General features: G+C 30.0%; 1 protein-coding gene across 2 annotated transcripts in view; it reads left to right on the forward strand.

Moving 5' to 3' along the window:
• The first annotated feature begins 354 nt into the window (after nt 1-354).
• Nucleotides 355-21,558, forward strand: part of LOC132920087 (ubiquitin carboxyl-terminal hydrolase 48-like) — a 38,586-nt gene continuing 17,382 nt past the window's right edge. The window contains exons 1-15 of one of the 2 annotated variants that reach the window (XM_060982158.1): nt 356-1,087; nt 1,481-1,687; nt 1,812-2,022; nt 2,110-2,225; nt 2,318-2,560; nt 2,627-2,805; nt 2,880-3,442; nt 3,506-3,681; nt 4,866-5,098; nt 5,228-5,530; nt 5,607-5,731; nt 5,800-5,975; nt 12,143-12,259; nt 17,818-17,930; nt 20,931-21,067. In XM_060982158.1, the coding sequence (XP_060838141.1) occupies nt 951-1,087; nt 1,481-1,687; nt 1,812-2,022; nt 2,110-2,225; nt 2,318-2,560; nt 2,627-2,805; nt 2,880-3,442; nt 3,506-3,681; nt 4,866-5,098; nt 5,228-5,530; nt 5,607-5,731; nt 5,800-5,975; nt 12,143-12,259; nt 17,818-17,930; nt 20,931-21,067 (3,036 nt within the window). In that variant the 5' untranslated portion in view covers nt 356-950. Of the gene's footprint in view, nt 1,088-1,480; nt 1,688-1,811; nt 2,023-2,109; nt 2,226-2,317; nt 2,561-2,626; nt 2,806-2,879; nt 3,443-3,505; nt 3,682-4,865; nt 5,531-5,606; nt 5,732-5,799; nt 5,976-12,142; nt 12,260-17,817; nt 17,931-20,930; nt 21,068-21,558 lie in introns of both variants that reach the window. The other variant, XM_060982156.1, reaches the window with a different exon arrangement.

A 21,558-nucleotide genomic window follows, 5' to 3' on the forward strand; every position in this document is an offset into this window, starting at 1 on the left:
CATTGAACGTACTATGCGCAATGTCCGGACATCTTGGATGTGTTCGTTATAAAATATTAAAATACTATGTGTATTTCTAGGAGAAATATTTTTGTACTAAATATTTTTCGTCGTCGGATACTTGGACACCATACTTGCCGCTTGGCATACTCGATACTTCTACTTCTATAGGTCTATTTACCCACAGTAAGTTGTAGTAAGCAAGTTGTGGCGCAAGTTAAAACAGTACGACAAGCAAAAGAGGTTGGCAATGCTGAATGTATGCCTGCCCGCACCGTACGTCCTGTACGCGCATGTTGAGAACCCCCAGATAACAGCGTACTGAATAATGATATTATTGTACCGACCTACACACACATATACACACGCTATATATATATATGAATACTCAAGTTTATTTATGTGTGATATTAATAAAAATATCGGTTTGATTATATTCGCGAAAAACCAATATCTGTCGGTTTTGTAGTAATTAGTAGTGTAGTTGGTGGTTAATGGTTATCGGTTAATGTTGATCGACTGAAATAATATGTCAACCCGCGATGCGTTAACAAACGGCTGTACGAAAACAACAACAACAATAGCATTACAGCAACTCTAATTATTACCGCCGCTGTATGAATGTGAAACTGTACACGGCACTGATTATTGGCTACGAACAGAACGGAGTACGATCGTCGGTGTCGCCGACTTGACCCCATCCGGCCGTACGTGCGAACTTTGTGTGTATTACTTAAGATTTAAACTTGTGAAGTATTTTAATCTACTCAATAACGACGACGTCGACGTCGACAGAGCAGCAGCGATTCGGTACGATTTGCTCGAGACGCTTATCATTTCGGCCGAGCACGCAGTCGTTGCCAAATCAGATTAGACGTACCGGTTAGCGGAATTGTTCTAGGCCCTCAGGTCTTCGTGCTTTTTCGTCGTATGTAGAGGGTGGGCACGACATGTCCAAGAAGAAAGATCACGAGAGAAAGAGTCAGTGGGCATGGGCCGAAAACATACACCCAAACAACATCGAATTCGACCACGTACTCAAAGCATATCGCATCGGGCTGCCCAATTGTAAACCTCTGTCTTGCCGGTGAGTTCAACCCCTTTGGTCTTGCGTCAGACTTCTGTTCCATAGTCCCCATTCCTATATTTACCATGTCATTCAATTTTAACTATATTCTTGATTCCTCTTGAAATCTTTGAGCCATTTGTATTTAGTAAAACATAGTTTTAAATCCTTGTTCTATGACAAATTATGTAGTTAATCATAGTTTTATGTGTTTATGCACGACTTTCACACATGCAATAGACAAAAATGATACAATAGAAACAAATTAAAAACTATTAAAATGTTTTTGAAAGAGCCTTATAATGAACTTTATATGGGCTTACCAGCTTTAAATTATAAAATTAATAACTTGGAAAATATTTATAATTAAAGTTACCTATTTTATTGTTTTTATTGTAATTTTTTGGTTTTTAGTCGTAATTGCAAAAATAATCCATACTGTCTATCTGGACTTGGTGAACAACGTTGGCTTCAAGATAAAGTGCGTACACCTGTTAATGACTATGAAGATCCAGAGCTTGAACGACGACAAAACAATAAATTTGTTGGTTTAAAAAATTTGGGTGCAACATGTTATATCAATAGTCTTTTACAGTTATGGTTCCATAACATTAACTTCAGGTAAACATTCATTTTATTAATTAAGTTAGTATTTTAGGTATGATTTTTGGTTAAATATGTTTTATATAAAATTATGTGCTTATAATTTATTAATAATAATTAATCTTGTTATTTTAATTTATAGGAAAGCTATATTTAATTGGAAACCAGAAGAAGATTCAACTGAAAGTCAAAACAAGTCTCTTTACATTGAAAACTCGTATGTACCAGAGACTAGTGTTGGTCATCTGCAACTAGTATTTGCTTTAATGCAATTCGGTAAACAACGTTCAGTTGATCCTGAAGACTTTATTACAACTTTAAGAATTAATACTGCTCTTCAACAGGATGCTCATGTAAGTTTTTTAATCAATTAATATTGATATTATTAAGTTTTTTTTAATTGATGCTAGGTAATCAAATAAAATTGTATTGAATTTCAGGAGTTTTCAAATTTGTTCCTATCAGTCTTAGAAAACAAGTTTAGCACACAATCCGATGTATCTGTCAGAGATATGGTTAGAGATAATTTTCTTGGTGAATATAAATATGTAACTACGTACGTACTATTATTAAATATTGTCTATAATAAATTAAAACAGTAAATAAATATATTTATATATGTAAATGTATTTTTCTTTTTTTTTATAGCTGTTTAAAATGTAAAACTAAATCCACACGTCCATCAACATTTTATGAACTCGATTTAAATATTAAAGGTCATAAAACATTGAATGAAAGCTTACAAGAGTTTTTAAAAGAAGAGCATCTAACAGGAGATGATCAGTATTATTGTGACCATTGTAACTGTAAACAAGATGCTGTACGAAAAATATGTTTAACTACTTTACCCCCTGTGCTAAATATTCAATTAATGCGTTTTGTTTATGATAGGTATGTTTTTTAATCAATATTATTGTAACAGATATTAATGTAATTTACAATTTATTATTTTTTTAGACAAACAATGCAGAAAAAAAAATTAAATACATATATACAATTTTCACAAACATTAGACATGGCTCAGTATTTAAATTTACCTGTTGATCTTGATGAATCATCAAGAGAAAAACATATGTACAATTTATGTGCAGTCCTTATACATAAAGGTTCAAGTGCATACTCTGGTCATTATGTTGGTTAGTTTTGAATATTAACTCATATAATAAAATTGTGAAATTTTAGTGGAAAGATTGTATTATTTTTTTTTCAGCCCATATTAAAGACATTGCGGCTGAAGAATGGTATAAAATGAATGATGAAAACGTTGAAAAACTAAAGGGTAAGGGTTTAAATTTGTGCACAGAAGACGAATTTAAATTAAATGGTTCAAAAGTTACTAAAGCTCCCAAGATTCAAAAAGGTATGTTACAAACAAACAATGCTTATATGTTGGTTTATATGCATCATACTATGATAACAAAACTAAAAACTGAATCATCTAACTGGGAGTTGTCACCAAGACTGATACACCTTGTGGAGGCTCGTAATAATAATTTTGAGAATACAATATTAAATATTAAGAGTAATCGAGAGTATGTAGAAGACAAAGATAAAGTGTTTGTTGAACAAATGTTGAATTTAATAACTGAAATGAACTCTGTATCTGTAAAAGAAAAAAAAAAGGAAGCCATTTCATTACAGTGGCTTAACTATTGGTTTAAAATTACACCAAATCAGAATGTCAAGGAAATAAGCAATTGTGCAATATTATGTAAACATAATTTACTTGATCCTGATAAAGTGCATGACGCCAAATACATCGGAACAGAATTAGTACGTATGAATATACATAAAATATTTACATATCACTTGATGGTAATTTATTTTTACTTTCAGGCAGATAAATTGTATGGTATATATCAAGGTGGTCCAAGGCTAAAATTAAATGCATCATTATGTTGGAAATGTGTAAGAAATAAATGTGCCTTATTATATACTAAAACATTAACTACTGAACAAAATAAAACTATCAACACTGTTTTGCATAGTTGGAATCCAAATCATAATGCAGAGTGAGTATTTTTAAATAATTAAGGAATAGATTTTTTTTTTTTTTTTTTTTTTTTTTTTTTATTTTAAGGCTTCGACAACTTAGGTCATTAGCCTGTAGGTTGGTAGGGTTGGTACAGTAGGGTTGAAACAGTAGGGGTGTTACACGTGAGTGTATTTGGCAGAATTTTTAATGGGGCACCCGTAGGTTTCTGCCATGCCCCGGGGTGGGGGGATGGCAGCACTTGTTCTCCGGACACCGTGACTTGCCCGGAGAAAAATGCCACCCAGTGGCCGAGGATCGAACCGGAGCCGGCTGCGCCGCAGCCGACGAATTAAACCGCTCGACCACCCCGTCCCCCGAATAGATTTTTGTATTATTAAAATAGAATAAAATATTGTATTATGTAAGTAAAATATGTATTATGTTCATATAAATTGTTAGTTAAAATATACATTTCAAACAAAATATTAGAAGCATCTTTAAAAGTTATATAATAATACAATTTTGTTTTTAATTTACCAATTGATATAAAAATATGTGTAATGAAATTGGTGGAAGTTGTCATTGAATTTTGAAATTTAAAAACAATTATTTTTTTTTATCAGAATTTATTGAGATCTCATTTTAACAAATTTATTTGGTGTCATAAAAATCAGTTTATAAGTTAGTTTGTTTTAATTTATTAAATAATTAGAAGATTATCAACGTATATTTTTTTATAATATCATACAAAATTGAATACTTTATTTATAGTTCAAGTTAGAAACATATTTTTATTTTATTTAAAATCCAGAAACTTATTAATCATTCAGTCACAGTTTTGTGTCCAGCACAAAATAATTGGATAGGCCAGTTTTGTTCTGTAGTGTGTAAGTGTGAGTGTGTTTATAACTATTAGGGAATATTTGTCCTATCATATGAGATAAGGGTATGATAATAATGTTCAATAATAAATATTAATAATATTAATAGTAACATTTTTATTTTTGATAAAAAAAAAACCAAACAGTCAAATAAAAATTGGGTAGGCCCGGGCCTAGTCGGCCTATCCTGTAAACACGCCACTGTTCAGTCATATATTGTTGTGGTAATATAGTACATTGTTGTAAATTAAATACTGAATTCAAATTTGAATTGACTTTTGTTTATATAATAATATCTATATGTATCTTTGTAAAATTTGTTTTTACTTTTATTTTGTAGTGATGAAAATCAAGAAAAAAGTTACTGGGTAGGAAAAGATTCATTAAAAAGTTGGCGACGAATGTACTTGGAATTGTTCGAATATTTTGTTAATAACCATGATATACCTCCAAACACAGCACTGCCTCTCAATCCAGATCTGTTGTCAGTAGTATGTGATCCATCTAGCAGTTTTGTTGAGGACAAAAAGTTTTTCAAGTCTAAAGATCGAAGTCGTTTTATTAAAATGGAAGGTATAACATTGGAATCTATTGATGGATGTCGTAAACTTGCTCATTTGTTTGTTAACAATTCCATATCGATTTTTAAAATTCTAAAACTTAATGATTTCAAACCTTTTCATTATTCCTTGTTGGAATTAGAATCAGTCTTAGAAGAAATGACAAATATATTATCTTCAGTCATTGCTAAAAAAGTTAATGATGAATTAGCTAATGAAGAGCAGAAGTATGATAGTAATAAAATAGATAATTCAAAGAATATAGCTGAATGTTTAATTCAAAATGAAAATGAATTAAAAACAGACGACGAACACAAAGAAGATGATGTTGAGGATAATAGTCATGAAGAAAAAGACAAGCACGATGATTCAGATTCTTTTGATAACAAAAATGATACTGAGTACATGTCCTGGGGATTCAATGAAGACATTACATGTTCACATGGTAGGTTTATAATTCAAATTTTTTTTCCAATGTTTTTATTTATAAGTAATGATTAATTTATTTTTGTTAATAACAGGAAACTTGACTATTGAGAACAACACAAGGAGATTGGTTCCTGAAGTAGTAAAAGGTATACTTCATTCATATTTTCCTAAAGCACCAATATTTGCTAATGATGTAGAACCTTGTAATATATGCTTAGTAAGTAAAATAATTCTTAAACACAGAATTATGACCCATAATTAATTTACTATTGACTCAAATTATAGAATATGCATAATCAAGATGAAATTACTAAAAATTTACATAAGCAGTCCGCTATTTCAGAAAAAGAATTACTAAGTGATTTGCTATGGAATAAAAAAAGACCTGTTCCTTCACAAGAAAATTCTCCATACCCTTGTGTTTCTAAAAATTTTTTAGAATCTTGGAGAAAATTTGTGAGGTAATAAAAAATGATATCATTATTTAGTATTAATTTGTTGCTTGTAAAAAATGTGCATAACATATAATAGAAAGATTTGTTTAGAACTTCTAAAATTATTGATTTAATTGGTTTGTGTAAAGTGTAATTTGATTTTCATACTATGTTCTGAATTATTTATAATTTCCTTTTAAATATCTTATTATAATGCTTTATGTATAAAATTGATGTATGCATTTGAATTTTTTACGATTTTAATATCTTTTATCTTATTTAATTTGTATATTGGATTATGTTCTTGATAAATTTTGAATTAAGAATTTTGCTAAGTAATCATTGATTTTTGATATATTTAGGTTTTTAGTTGTAAATGTGATTATGGTTTTGGTAGAATTAGTAATCTAAAAGTATAAATTAAAATTTGCAAAAAGCAGGATTGTATTTTTTCTATATTTTTCAATTTTGTTAGTGTGGGAACAAACAGGTGTTTTAAAATTTGTATTGTTCTAAATTTTATGATTCAAGTGTTACTTAAAAATATACTGATTTCCAGTTGCTTTTGTATCAATGAAAATAAGCCTTTTTCTTATATTATATTTTGTCAACTATTTATAAACAATTAATGTAACAATACATTCAATTTAAATAAGATAATTATTTTAATAAAAATGCCCAATACTTAACTTTTAAAAAAACTGACGAAATATACAATCTTTACATTTTAAATTTCCTATACTTATGTCATGTTTATAATGTTAGAACAATTGTCAAATTATTATTTTTATATGGCCACAAGTATTTTTAATATTCATAGTTTTTAAGTCTTGGACTAATTTATTTAAGTACAGCACTGACCCATTGTTAAATAGTGACTCTTGTATTGTTTGATACATCTACAAACCATGTTAAAGTATTTAAAAAATAGGTACCTATAAATTTACTTAATTTTATTTTATTAATAAATTACATAATATAATCTTATTAATATGTTCTTTTAAGTAATAACATGTAATTAATCAATCACTTTTAATATATAATAGATTATTTTGGTCAACTATAATTATTGAGTAGCAATAAATGAAAAAATCTAATTATATATTTTATTTAATAGTATTTAAACTTTTTGAATTTTTAAAAACATTTAATTTATTTCAGGATTCAATTTAGTTTTAGAATTAGTTTAAAACTTGTTAATAGATAGACATTTTAATCATACATTTTTTTATGCTAGTAACATTTATTAAAATACATTATTTTAAAGTCAACCATTTGAATGTGACAAAAATTCTTTAATGTTTCATTGACGCTTACATTTTTAAATTTAAAAATGATCTTTAAAAACCAGGGAGAATCAGTATTTACCTGATAGTTGATACCTAACTAATAATAACTTCTAGCTCACATCACTATAATTATATTAATAAATTAATGCTTTCCATTCGTTCTATAATTTTTCTATTCTGGACTAACTACACTATTGCATTTTTTTTATTGCGAGCAAAACCATTAATTAGACTAGTCGTCACGTAATGACAGACCTATTCGAGTGATCGATCCCGTGTGAAGTGGTAATAATGAACGCACACTGAAGTTACACATGATTCTTCATTATCTATTGTACAGCCCCTAGTGTAATTCTTTACACATTTCGTCGAACATCGCGTGAATGACAGCCTGTAGTGTCAGTGACGAATAGCTACACTACCGAACTAATTGTGTGAAATAAATCAATCTTAATCAATTTTCTTTGCTGATTATATATACACATAGTCTGTTGTGACAAATATGAGATTCCGTTGTAGTATTTTTCTTTTTTTTATAAAATAAATTTACTTATATCTGCGTGATAAAGGGAGGAGGAGAACCTAGTAAAACGCATCATAGCTAAAAGAGATTCGGTAAATCGGTTGGCGGGTAGTGTGGAAGATACCCAATAAATCAGAATTCAATTTTGAAGGGTAAAAATAAGGATGATTTGTGGTCGGAGCAGAGTCAACAACAAATACAAAACCACAGACTGTTGCAATATAATAATATATATATACGTACCAGAGCCCATGTCTGTATATACGTAAAAGTAATATAAAGCGCATTAAATCTCCATGTGTCAAAATATCGTTCCCGAAAAGCAGTGATATTTGCCCATTCGGCAAATTGTGAACGTGGACGATAGAAGAAAAAAGATAAAAGTTAAAATAAACAAAACATATTTTTTAAACAAATGCTACATCGAGTTTCGATTAAATAGCGTTATTATAATATTATGTGATATTATAATATACTCCGTAAAAACCATAAATATTTTTTCCCGTTACTCATTCACACTGATATTTGAATAAAAATTTATTTCAAATAATTTGTCCAAGTGCATACTGTATAATATTTCGTTAGTTGAAATTTTTGTTTGTACGACGTACGTCAATTTAATACTACCTATGTAGTCGCTTAAAATAGCCTCTTAAACTTGATTTGACGTTAAATTTATTTTTGTGCTTTTTATAATACATATATACTGATTATTACTCCATAATTTTTCGGTTACTAGGTGCCCCAGAACACTGCATTTGAATGAATTGGATAGAATAAAAATATTATGTTCTTATTTCTAATTATAGTTTTACATAAAGGATTATCTGCCTTTTTTCGTTGTAATTTTGTTGGCCGGAATGCGTAAAAATTTGATATTCACATGGCACTTGTCTCGACCTGACATGCACTCTTCCCCCCATGTCCCTGTTCTTCTAACCCGTTAAATCCTTTAAATTCGAAGGATTTATTTTTACGAGGGTCCATTGCCACCTCTGGAACCTGTGACGTCTGCCCCTGGATTTTACCTGTCAAAATGACATTCGCTGTATTCTTGTAGTCTAACAAGTCTAATATTACAAATGTACGTCATTTAGAAATAATTACATGGCTGTAATATTATCACATGCATGTACTGCAGTATAGTACCTAATAACATTATTTTTCTGTTATACGTATTATATTTACACAATTCGTATTGCTGGGTGTATGAAAAGCAAGTTGTGTATTTTATGTTATTTAAAAAATACCGGATACTTAACTAGTAAATATACAGTATAATATTATATTGTTGGCATAAAAGTATTTTTAGGCATATTGATTTTTTTTAAATTCAATAGTTTATTATTTGCTTAAAACTATACATAATGTGCAGTGATTTACATTAATAATTTTTTTTCTAATAAAACAACCAAGGAAGCAACGACTATTGAATATATTAGAAAAAGTGTACAGTGATAAGCTTAAAATTAAAGTAAAGTAAATTACATTATTATTTGATATTTCATGTTAGATGTTGGATATTTTGATATATTTGAACAGATTGATCACATACCAGTAGGGTCCGGACTCCGGACTGAAACACTATTTGTTATGTATTGTAATTGTATTATAAAATTCTTTATTATTTAAAATTTTAGTTCATACTTTGTATAATAAAAAATCACTTGACGAGTTGGAAGGTTTCCGGTGTGTCGCAAAACTATTTATTTGTTTATTTTATTTTATTTTTGAGTTTTACTGGCTTATAAACTCGCAAACAATCAAACCATGGTACAGTGGGTCGGTGCGGAAAATCTGATTTAACAAGCATGAATAGGTTTTAACCTTTCGAACTTCTAACCAGCTTTTCTTTACACTTGGTTCGCGTCGAATAAGTAAAATTCTTTCGGAATGCTCTCTGCTGCTCTCTTCTGAGAGTATACCACCGCCTCCGATACACATTGTATTGTGATCGGAGAACTATTACAGCGGCGGACTTTCTGGCGGCGTATTATAATAGTTATCGAAACGACGATGTTGCATCGCCTTTAGCGCCCCCTCCCTCTTGTCCCCATCCACATGTGTATGCATATATATAGTTTCCATCACCTCGAGCTGGTATAATTAATCAAAAATGTTGTCGGAGGACAATGTGATGCTGGAAAGGAGCGGGGGACGCCTTTGCTGTATTGTTATACAGGCATCGTTATGTGTAATTAATAATTCACACTTAATTAGTCAGAAGATATTCGGGTTGTGGTCAGAGGACCATTGAGAGGAGGGACACGTCGAACAATACTTGACGAAATTACGAGCTGCCTTCTCTCTGCTGCTTGACGACTTTTCATTTTAAGAGCGGCGACGAGAAAAGGGCCTTTCCCAAATTATTAGACGGTGTATAATAATTATTCAAAATCCGGCGTGGTGCGTGGCTAAGTTTTTGCGTGTTCGTTCGGACGTTAAGGATCGTTTATAAATTACTTTATCACCGCACATACACAAAGGAAGGCTGTCCACTGGCCTGCAAATGAGCGTGTGTGTGCGTGTTGTGGTGGTGGTATGATTAAACCGTTTCTCGCGAACGTTGAGCGATAAAACATGCGGCTATATCTTTTATCGGGTCGTGGTTACAATACAGCAACAACGGACGATGAGAGAACGGAAAAAAAGCGTTGCGTCGTTATTTGTCGTGGGTGTATATATTATAAAACAATAATTTGTCTTATGAAAAATACCAAAATATCATAAATATTATTTAACAATATTTAACCACGTCATATCAGATTTCATTTTAACCGCTATTCGTATTGGACTTTATATATTTTCGGTGTTTATACTAGTGCGTACTTGTATAAGAGCGATAAACGATAATAAGAAACAAACAAACCGACGACGGGAGAAAATAAGAAAATAAACATTGTTCTATGTACATATTGTATGACTATATTGTTTTGTTTATTATTATTATACTGAAGTGTAAAAACAAATCTGCGCACACACATACAAAGCAAAGGTAGTAGTGAAACGATGGGAGGGTAGCAAAGTACTGGCAATTGTCGTGCGTCCGTGTCCCCGCAAACGACCGGAAATCTTTATTGGAAAACAGGAGCGGGTAAAGCTGCACGTGCATTTGTTTGATGGGTTTTCACCTACACCGCGTTCGTCGACGGTTTAAGCGGCGGAGTTTATATACCGCTTCGGACTTGTGTCGACCGCAGCGTACCGCTCTCATCTTCGAAGAAGGGTGCGTGGCGGTGTATACCCGTGCACTGTATATATACTTCACTATACTAAAACTACGTTCTATACTACAGTATATATATATAGAGAGAGAGAGAATATAACTATAATATATATATATATATATATATATGTGCGTATGTACTATATTACGGCCGTATATGCTATTACACCGCCTGCGCGCTTTCTACATCCCCGCGGGGTGCGGTTCAGTATATAATGTTGACTGATGGCCGGCCGTCTCCTACATGTGTTGCTCTGCTGTAGTAGTCGGCCTCCGCCTCTGTCGCAGTTTTCGAAGCTCTGAAAGACGTCGTCGTCGTAGTCGTGGTCATTGTCGATGGGTCACACCGAAAACTATGCGTATATATACAGGGCGATCGCATGATAGGGTAGAAAATGGTACTGAGGGGGACTCGTGGCGATCGCCCAGATGAATTGCCGGCTATCAAGACTCGCCACTGATCGTAGAGCGTGTGCTTGTATATGTGTGTGTGTGCTAATGACGTTACACGCCGTCGCCACTCTGACCCTACCAACAAAACGTATCATTTCTCAAACGACCCGAGGCCACTGCCTCCCTATATCTACCTATACTCTTCTTGAGTTCCCTTTGTATGTTCACCGCGAGTGTATTTCATATTTTGTGTGCGAGAGAACATTTTTCCAATTTTTTTTTTTTTCCATTTTTAGCTTTAATCATACGTGACCTAACCACTATTGGACATTTTGATTTATAGACTATGTATAAATATACATATTTTAATGTTAAATTTCTAAAAAATGTATTAAAATGTATTTGACTTTTGTCCTTTTTACAACTACAACAGACATTTCTTTCTACGTGACAACGAATTTTCTTTCTAAATTATTATTTAAAAATACATTTTTCAGATTTATCTTCGAGTTTAATTACAAATTGATATTTAGATACCCTGTACCTATCGATCTTTACTATACAATTATATACACTTTTACACTTTCAACTTATTGAATCTAAATATCACGTAGGTAGTATATCTACATAATATATCTTGTTTATATTGTCTTACTAAGTACATTGAATATACTTCTAGATTATTATTTTCGTACTTCAATTATATGTTGAGCTTTGTTGTATTATAATTTTAATAATAATGATAATAATATATCTGTTATAGAAATTCATCTAAAGAACCAAGACCGCAATCGATTGTAAATGAAGCACTTCTTTGCAAAGAACATACTGGATTGTTATTCGAACCACCTTCGAATTTGTATTCGACTGAACAGAATCCGTAAGTAATGAAAGTAATGATGGCTTATAAATTAGTTAGTAATGTTAGTAATTTAGTATGTATAATATTTTTATAAATATTAATTGTGTGTTGTGTTAAAAATGTCTACTTGTTACAAATTCTAGATACTAGATAATAGTAATTTACTATTAAGTAATTAACGGCTAAGTGTTTACTCAATATGTATAATTTATAAATTATAAATTTCAAGAAATAATAAGTATTATTCATTTTCTTGGAAGTTCATAAATTATTATAATACTTTTATAGCTCTACTGCTATTTTTTCATATATAATTTTATATCTAGTTATTAGAATAAACAAATATGACCTTATAAGTTATCATTTAACTGCACTGCATAATGGTTTTCTTAACTTGATACTTATTACATACTAATTTCTTCCCAATTTTCTTTAAAAAAAGAACACATCTTTAGAGAACCCATAGTTCCTTTCTTGAAACAAAATCATAACATATCTAATATAATATTGAAATAAAAATAACAAAAATAAATATTCGAATAAAAGTTTTTATTTTTTTATGATATACGTTGAAATTCGAATTTAATGTATAAACAGTGATTGTGTAACATAGGTACTCATTCCATTTTTATCCCTGAATAATGTTCAAACTATATCATGAACAATTTAAATCACAAATAATACCTACTACATTTTTAAGAATAACTATATTTTATATAAATTTAATATTTCGAAAGAAAATATTTTTTCTCGTAATAAAAAGTTGTAAGTAGTGGTTGTCTTAATAAAACTATAGAAATCACCTAGATAAAAAATATTTATATCATAAAAATGTAGGGTTTTAGTAATTTAATTGTATAAAAAAAAATTCAAATTGCTTAAAAAATCGCACATTCACATTTACTTATATATATAAATGTATGAAGCTCTTATATTCATTATAAAGATAAAGATAAAGATTTTACATAAATACTATTTATTTACTTGTTGGCCGTAACAAATTATTTAAATAATTAAATACGAATACTTAATACTAAAAAGTAAACATTACACATGAGAATTATTTTTACACATATATTAGATAGTCCATAATTTATGTATTACATAGATTTGATTAAAGTAAAGTAACAATTAATAAAAATAAATAAATTAACCAAAATTTAATCTCAACAGAATTCTGAATTGCATTGACTAATGTTTTTGGTTATAATTGGAGCTTTGGAGTGTTCTGGCGTACCTTACGAATAATTTGTTAAAAGGAACACTTTTTAACCACTACCTATTAGAAATAGGGAGACCAAGTTCCCAGCTTCCCCCTAAATTTAACCCCGGGTTGTCCCTTGAGTAAATTACAACCACGGGACTTGAACTTAGATTCTAATCAATTCGTGTTAACAATAAATTACAATAAATGATAATTCCTTGTTATTTTAAATGCTATAACCTGCATATTATGATTAACTATAGTGTTTACATATATTCTGCTTTAATCTATATAATATATGTAATATGTATATCCTATAGGATTAGTAATGATTTATTTATAAACAGAAATAAGATGCTTGTTTGAAATCTACTACATAGCAGAGCGAGTTCTTTGGTTTTTTTTTCAATATTTACTACTATTTATATAATTAATCTGCGTGTTTTTTACTCTGACCATACTTTATATTTATATATCTACAATACAGTGACATCGTTCTTTCGAGTGGAAAACTGTGAAACTTTTGGTGTATATAAGTCGGAACGAGTGTGTGGTATAGTTTCACCTTCCGTTTTAGTAACTCTTCCACCATCGTCGTCACGATGACTGAACGACATTCTAACCAACAGAGCGGTGTTGTGATGTCAACTTCTCACACCACCTCATCCCAACTCACTCAAAAATCACCCCAGTCGTTCCACAGGTTTTTGTTGTCTTCGATGCGATCAACTGTAGTTTTTAATTAATTAATTCTGTTCATCGTATTCACGCGACGGGTCAAGTTCTTCGGCAAGTAAGAACCCGCGTCGCCGCTATCGTCGTTGTCGGAGTTGTATATTATTATTATTATTATAAGAGCGTCGGGTAGAAAATTATATATTATAATATTTTCAGTCTGTTCAAAATGGTTTTTAATAGCTGGGCGGGTTGTCGTGCGTGTGCGTCTATATTCCTCGAAAGAAGGGGGTACGGGGTGCAAAATAATCTTATTGGCTTTTGCTGCCGCTGCCGTTTCTAGCGGATGCGCCGTAGTCCGGAGGAGAGGAATTTAACGTGACGGTGATTATGCAAATATACACCGAGTGCCTGCCGTGGCGACTATGCAAATCGTCGTGCCCATAGGAGATGTGTTTTTGTCAGCTGCCGTCAGTATTTAACAAATTATCCAATTAATTAAGTATTATCGTCGTCACTGCGGCCGCACCCTTCCTGTTGCGTGGGTGGGGCGAGTGTATCCTAGAGACCGCGACGTCGTGGTTGCCGTGTTTTGGTGGTTACACTGTCGTGGACGATGTGTGTCCTAATGATGTCGGCCAATAAATAATAATAATATAATATATTACATTCGAATGTTGCTATTTATTAATCCTTTTTTTTAAATACACATCAGATTAGCGTTATACCTATATAATTTAGGCACTCATTTAATATAACTGTACAAAAAAATTACTATCCGTTAGCTAAATTTGTTCTTAATGTGTAAATCCTTAAGTAAAAACCACTTAAATTCCATATTTTTACGTTTTTATTTAGATTCTGAGTGGTGTAATGTACCTATTAATGTTAATGTTTTAACGTAATAACACCTATGTATTGATTTTATATTGATGTATTTGTTTTATTTTGTATATACTACACAATAAGTAGTCAATAAAATGCTTTGATTTTCAAAAATAGAATTGGTTTTGATAAAAATTGGATTTAGTTGTTGGTACTTGGGGAAGGGGGTCAAAATTCAAAAGTAAATTTTTTAAACGGGAAAAACAAAAATAGAGTTTAAGGAAAAACGACAATTTTTATTTTATTTAAACAAAATATTATTTACAATTTGTAATATATTGTATACAATAAGTAAATTTGGTAGCAAAAGTTAACCACAATATTAATAACGCGAAGAGCGTGACCTACTATTGTAGAAACTTTCTGATTTGGGGACTGAGAAGTTTTTTTCTAGTAAATTAATACAGCTAGAAAATTCAAAATATCTTGACGCTAGTGTCTTTTTAATCGACGTAGGGAGGGGGTTTTATCTAGGATGAATTTGTTGGTCAAGTTAATGATAATAGTGAATTTGTGTGGTTGATTGATTTTGTATGGAATTTTTTTGTTAGTTTTTAGCTGTAAGTAAAGCTGTTTCAATTTTTTAGTCTATTTAATGAGAAGTTTGAGATATAGCATGGCGCGGATATTATTTGGCGAAGAGAGATTGACTGAAAGTCCTGGGTGATATGTTTTTGAGAATGCTTGGCACATCCCCATACTTGGATGCCATAAACCCAGATGAGCTTTAGCATTGATTAATATATTAATATTTAGTTTTTTGTTGATTAAGAGTCTGGACTTGAGAATAGGGCGAAATAGATAAAGTCTAGTGTTAAGTATCTTTCTTTTAGTTTTTGTGTGTGGACCCCAAGTTAGATGCTTGTCTAAGATTAGACCTAAATATTTAGTTTGAGTTATAGTTGGGATTTGGTTGTTTTGAAAGTAAATTGCAGGTATAAGTTACCTTTTCTTAGAGTGAAATTGATGTGAAAATTTAATACAAGATTCTTCATAATTAGTTCATACTAGAACTACAAAATCTAAAAAATATATAAAGACAATTATTTTACTTTCTTGATTTTTAATCAAGTAAATATGGTAATTGAAATGAAAAAAGTCTGAATTTTCAAAACTTTAAGAATTTTTGTTAAATAGGAAAATTATATTAATGTAACTCAGTTGTAATGAGTAGGTGGATTAAGCTAGCTTTAACATAAAATATTAATGAGAGAGACCCGATATCACACCTAAGCAGTGTAACGATTTGAATCCATGTCAACAGTGAACAGTCTCAAAATTTCTATTTTTTTTTAACTTTCTCCAATACTATTATACCTAAAAAGTTGGTTGATAGCTCATTAAAAAGGGATTATCAAGTAAATACAAAATGTGAGACTAAAAGTTTTCAAAAAAATAATTTTAATTTTTCACAGTTAAAAAAATAGTTTTTTTTGCTAGATTTTCATTTAGCGTGATAGCTTACCGAAACTGGAAAACAAATTTTGTTATTTGTGGTCTTGTTAAATTCACATTGGCTAGGAGAAGTGCTGTGAAGATTTTCAGAACTTTATCTTCAATCGTTATCTCACTACAAACCTATAAAGCTAAAAAACATAAAATACGCTCAATAATGTGTTTTGAAGCTCTGTTAATTAACTATAAAAGATAAAATTCTGAAAATCTTCATTGCACTTCTCCTAGCCAACGTGAACCTAACAAGACCCCAAACAACAAAATCCTCTCTCCGGTTTCGGATATATATTATGTATACAATTAATAAATTTCTAAAAATTTAAAATCAAGAAAGTTTACATGCCGATCTCTGACTTGGGAAGCGTTTTTTATATACTTTTCAAGTTAAATTTTGGACGAAATTACGTATTTAAATGATAAATAACGATACTAATTATTTTGTTATAATTTAAAAACAATAATTATCATGTGAACTTTTTCGTAAATTATATTATTATGAATTTTACTATACGAATTTATATTTTTGATTTCTTTCAAGGTATTATTTATTTATACTATGAATCTATTTTTACAGTTTAGTATGGTATTTACAAAAAGATGTTATTAAATTTTGAGTTTATACATTTATATAATATGGTAAATATATATATTATTATTATAATTAAATATTAATAATTTAATAAATGCAATATTTTCGAACAAAAATGTATTAACCTACTATAATACTAAAAGTAAAGTGATATAGGCTGACACTGACAGACTGTCTCAGTTCAGAATCGTTTGTCATTTTCAATGATATATCATTGAATTAAAATTTAATTCATTCATAATAGTGACCTATTCTACACCTAATGTGTACAGCAGATCTGTATCAAATCGCTTAACTTTTTGGTATTAATTAACTACAAATTATTATTCCTTTACGTATGAACTATATAATAGTATGGCTAGCAGACGTGTGTTACATAAATAATTCGATTAAATATAAGGTATTCATTTGAAATGAGTAAACAATTATTTTTCATATACAAATCAATTAAAATAATTTTTAACAAATTAATATGTTTTTTTTTTACATTTCTACCCGGTAGTAATAATTCTAATAGCTGTATATTTATTTAATTTTTACTTTTTCTTTCTTTGTCATAAATAAATATGAGTATAATGTATTTAATTTACATTATATAAATTACTATAATTTTCACTTGATATAGATATGTTGGTCCTAATTTAATTAAAATCATATGGGACTTTGAAATCATATGAGTTAATTCATTATTGTCTTTTTACTTAATAATATAACAACATAACTTTTATAATCTAAATTTAATAAAATATAATAACATTTGTTTTTCAGAATAGCACTATTAACTAAAGAAGAATGGACGATACTTTCACGATGTTATGCAGCTGATTATGGAGTATACTTGTACTTTGGTGAACTTGGCATGTTTACAACATCGAAACCAGGTAATTTATTAAATTTCTGATACAATTAGTGTCATAATTTTGTAGTTGATAATTGGGTATAATTTAACTATTTAATTATTTAGCTTATATTTATTTCATCTATAAATTTAGCTTAATAAAAAATGTATTATATAGTTTCGAGTTTTTGAATACGGTAAAAATATATATATTTATTTCAAGTTTATTACTTATTTAATACATTATAATTATACATTACCATACTGAAATAAGTATACATACAAATATATTAATATTAACTTGGCGAAATAAAAATATTAAAAAATGCATTCTTTAAATCCTTGTGTCTAAATTATAGGTAACTAACTGTGTTGTATAAAACCAAACTATCTTTATTTTAAAATAATGTCTTAAATATTTATATTGTATAATTATTTTTGTAGTATCACTAATAATTAAAATCTCTTTTTAACATCACATATTTATAATACTCGTTGGTTTGTTTTATTTTAATGAAGTGACGTTGTAAAACCGTTTTGGTTGTTATTGTCTTTTTCCTCATTCCTCATAACATGTAATTATACAACACTAGAGGTTCGAATAAGCTGATTTTCGGTCTACCCGTCATAGTACCCTATAAGGTTGCCTTACATATCATTAGTATCTTTGAAATAATTTTATTTCAAAATATAATTATACCACAAATATAATGTTAAAACTGAAAGGTTATTTTGTATTAATAAGTAGTATGTATACAATAACATTTTCTCAGGTGAAATGAGTAGGTATACATACAATTTGCTACATTAGTGTTATTTTATTAATCATACTGTTTTAAAATTAAGAATATGTAAAATGTTTCATTTAAAAATTTATAAAAAAATTAGGTTTTAGAAGTTTGCATTGGTACAAGTATTATGTAATATACAACATTAAATTATCTCAAACGAAGTTATATTCGATTTAAAGCTTAAATGATTTATTTGTTATCGATACAGACCTAACATGTATATGATGTGGATTTTCTGATCAAATTTGTTTGTTATTTCTAGTAGTATGCACTCGTTTTTTATTCTCTGAAAGAATCTAGTCAAACCTATTCTAAAAAAAATATGTGTTTGTTGGTTTGCATAGCAAAACTTTAAATTTTACAGTTTTTTTTTCTTAAATATATTGCCATTAGCAAATTAGTCTAATTTATTAAGAATAGCAGCCAAAGCAAGATGCCCAAAGCGCGAGGTAATGTATTTTCATTTGGAACGGTCCCAGAGGAACCCGAAACTTTGGTCCGAGCGCTTCCTTCTATCGTTTTTTTCTCACCACTCTCATTGGACTGACTGTTTTTGCGCCTCGGAATTAATATCGCGCTTTTGTCCCGCCCGCCGAATCCCCGCAGCTTGACTCGAATTTCAATTCCGAATCGGAGGAGGTCATCTTTCTCTCTACACATACACACATACATTATACACATGACTAACATAATACACGCAGTGGCAAGAAACTAATTCATTTAAGGGACACGTGGAGTGGGAATGTTTGTATGTATGGTATTGCGCGTGTGAGAAACGTGATGGGAATGCTTGTAAATCATTAAAAGGTCACCTTTGGCTGCACCGAGGGGGTTCCGTAGACGTTATAGCCGGACCCTGTTATCTGGGCCGAAGGCATTGATCATGTTTGTGGTGAATCCAATTAAAGATATGGAACAAGAAATCACAGTTTGCGTTCCAAACAGGGTTGTATATTAATCGGGTCCAAAGACCATTTCACCCTTTGCCCCTCAGTGTGTAGCCGTGTCACGGAGCCGTTAAATCATTCGTAATGTGGCGATCCTAAACTATACATGTGCATAGTATTTATGTCGTGGTTGCCGGTGAAGGGAAATGAGAGCCCGCGGACAAAAAAAACTTAATTTGATTCATTGCCATTTCTGGTTTCTACGAGACCTATCAGCTATAGTGTTTAATTATAATAATTTTCATTGTGTAATGTATATTTCGAATATAAACTATTATGATATTCGAATTATTATTATTATTAATTACTAATATTGTGCGAATGGAAATACCAACGTTATAAGTTCGTATAATAAACACGCTCTTATAGTTTTTTTTTTTGGTAAATTTTCGGAACTATTAAAAAAAAATACCTACATATTTACATACTATGTATTCATGTTTATTTATTTGACAGAAATGATCATAATAAAGATATTTTTTTCTTTCTGTTAAAAATTGAATAACTATATTACTATATTCAATAAGCTAATTTTATTTTGTTGAGATTTTTAATTAAATAGAAAAAATTATTATCATTGTCGTTTAAATTCGGAGGGGCATGATGTACTTACGGGAAAGGGTTGATATCTATCCTCCCCTGCAAAGTAGTTAAATGAAGCGTGTTTTGTTAGTGGTCAGCGAATTGCAGATAACCGAATGCGATTCGGTTCATTTGATACAGTCGTTTAAATAGAATCCATCGGAAAGGGGAAACTCTCTCATTCCGTCCATAGGAATATGATGTAAAACAAACGTAACGCCGAGAAATCAATTTGGATTTCTTGACTTACCAGTTTTTTCTTTCCTTTTTTTTCACCCTATATAAAAAGACCATCAGTTTAATAGTCGTTCAATATGTTTAACGACCAGTTGGGAAATCCAGGAAACCTCTTTTACCTCCCCCTTCACCACTAAAAACGGTCGTTAAGTATTGGTTTTTTTTTCAGACAAACCTTTTTTCTCCCCTGGACACAAGCAGGTTGAAACGAGGTCCCGACGTGGTTTAATAAATGACAAGGCATTTGTCGCGCTTTTATCCCACTCTGTGCAAAAGGGATAGCTCATCTTGGGACGGGACCCAACGATAATTTGAATCGCCCTAAAATGGGAGAAAAAAGTACTAATGACGCGTTTTTAAAGATTAATATATGAAAATATATGTAGAATTTAATTTTAATTTTTTTTTGTTAAGGTTGTGTAGAAACTATCATTAATAACCTTACTCGTTACCTTGTTAAATGAAAAATTTAACGTTTTGTTATAGAAATATGTGTGCCGTGCCGTCAGAGAAGATTGGACGAAGAAAAAAAAGAACAGCTAAAGTATAATAAAGCAAAAATTTTTATTAAAGTGATTGAAAAAGAATCACGTGAAAATAGATTCAACGGAATTGATGACAAGGTAAAATAAAATAAAATTACGGTATAATAGTAATAGTTTAATAATTGTTAAAGAGATGAAACGTGACAAATATTATTGATTTGACACATATACATTTATATTTGTTTTCTTCGTTGAAACTAGGAATTGTTAGGTATATTAATATTTAAATATTAAATTAATAAATAAATATTAAATATTAATATATCTACAATATTATTTGTGTAAAAATTAATAATATCGACAATTTAGATATCAAATTTAGTCGCATTTGTTATACGATTTTTAAATAATTTATTAGATAATATTAAGTTATATTTATAGTGTAATATAATATAAAATACGGACATATAAAAACACATAATATAAATGGTATTATTGTATATAAAAAAAGCTTATTTTGCTGTTGATTCAATTGATAGATATTGTTTGCGCGTGTCAGTTTATCCGACTGGTTTTCTCTGCCACAGCATAATGATAAAGTCGAGTGTCAAGAGAAATAAACAAATAAA

Source organism: Rhopalosiphum padi, chromosome 2 (genome assembly GCF_020882245.1).
Source record: "Rhopalosiphum padi isolate XX-2018 chromosome 2, ASM2088224v1, whole genome shotgun sequence".
Taxonomy (NCBI): Eukaryota; Metazoa; Arthropoda; class Insecta; order Hemiptera; family Aphididae; genus Rhopalosiphum; species Rhopalosiphum padi.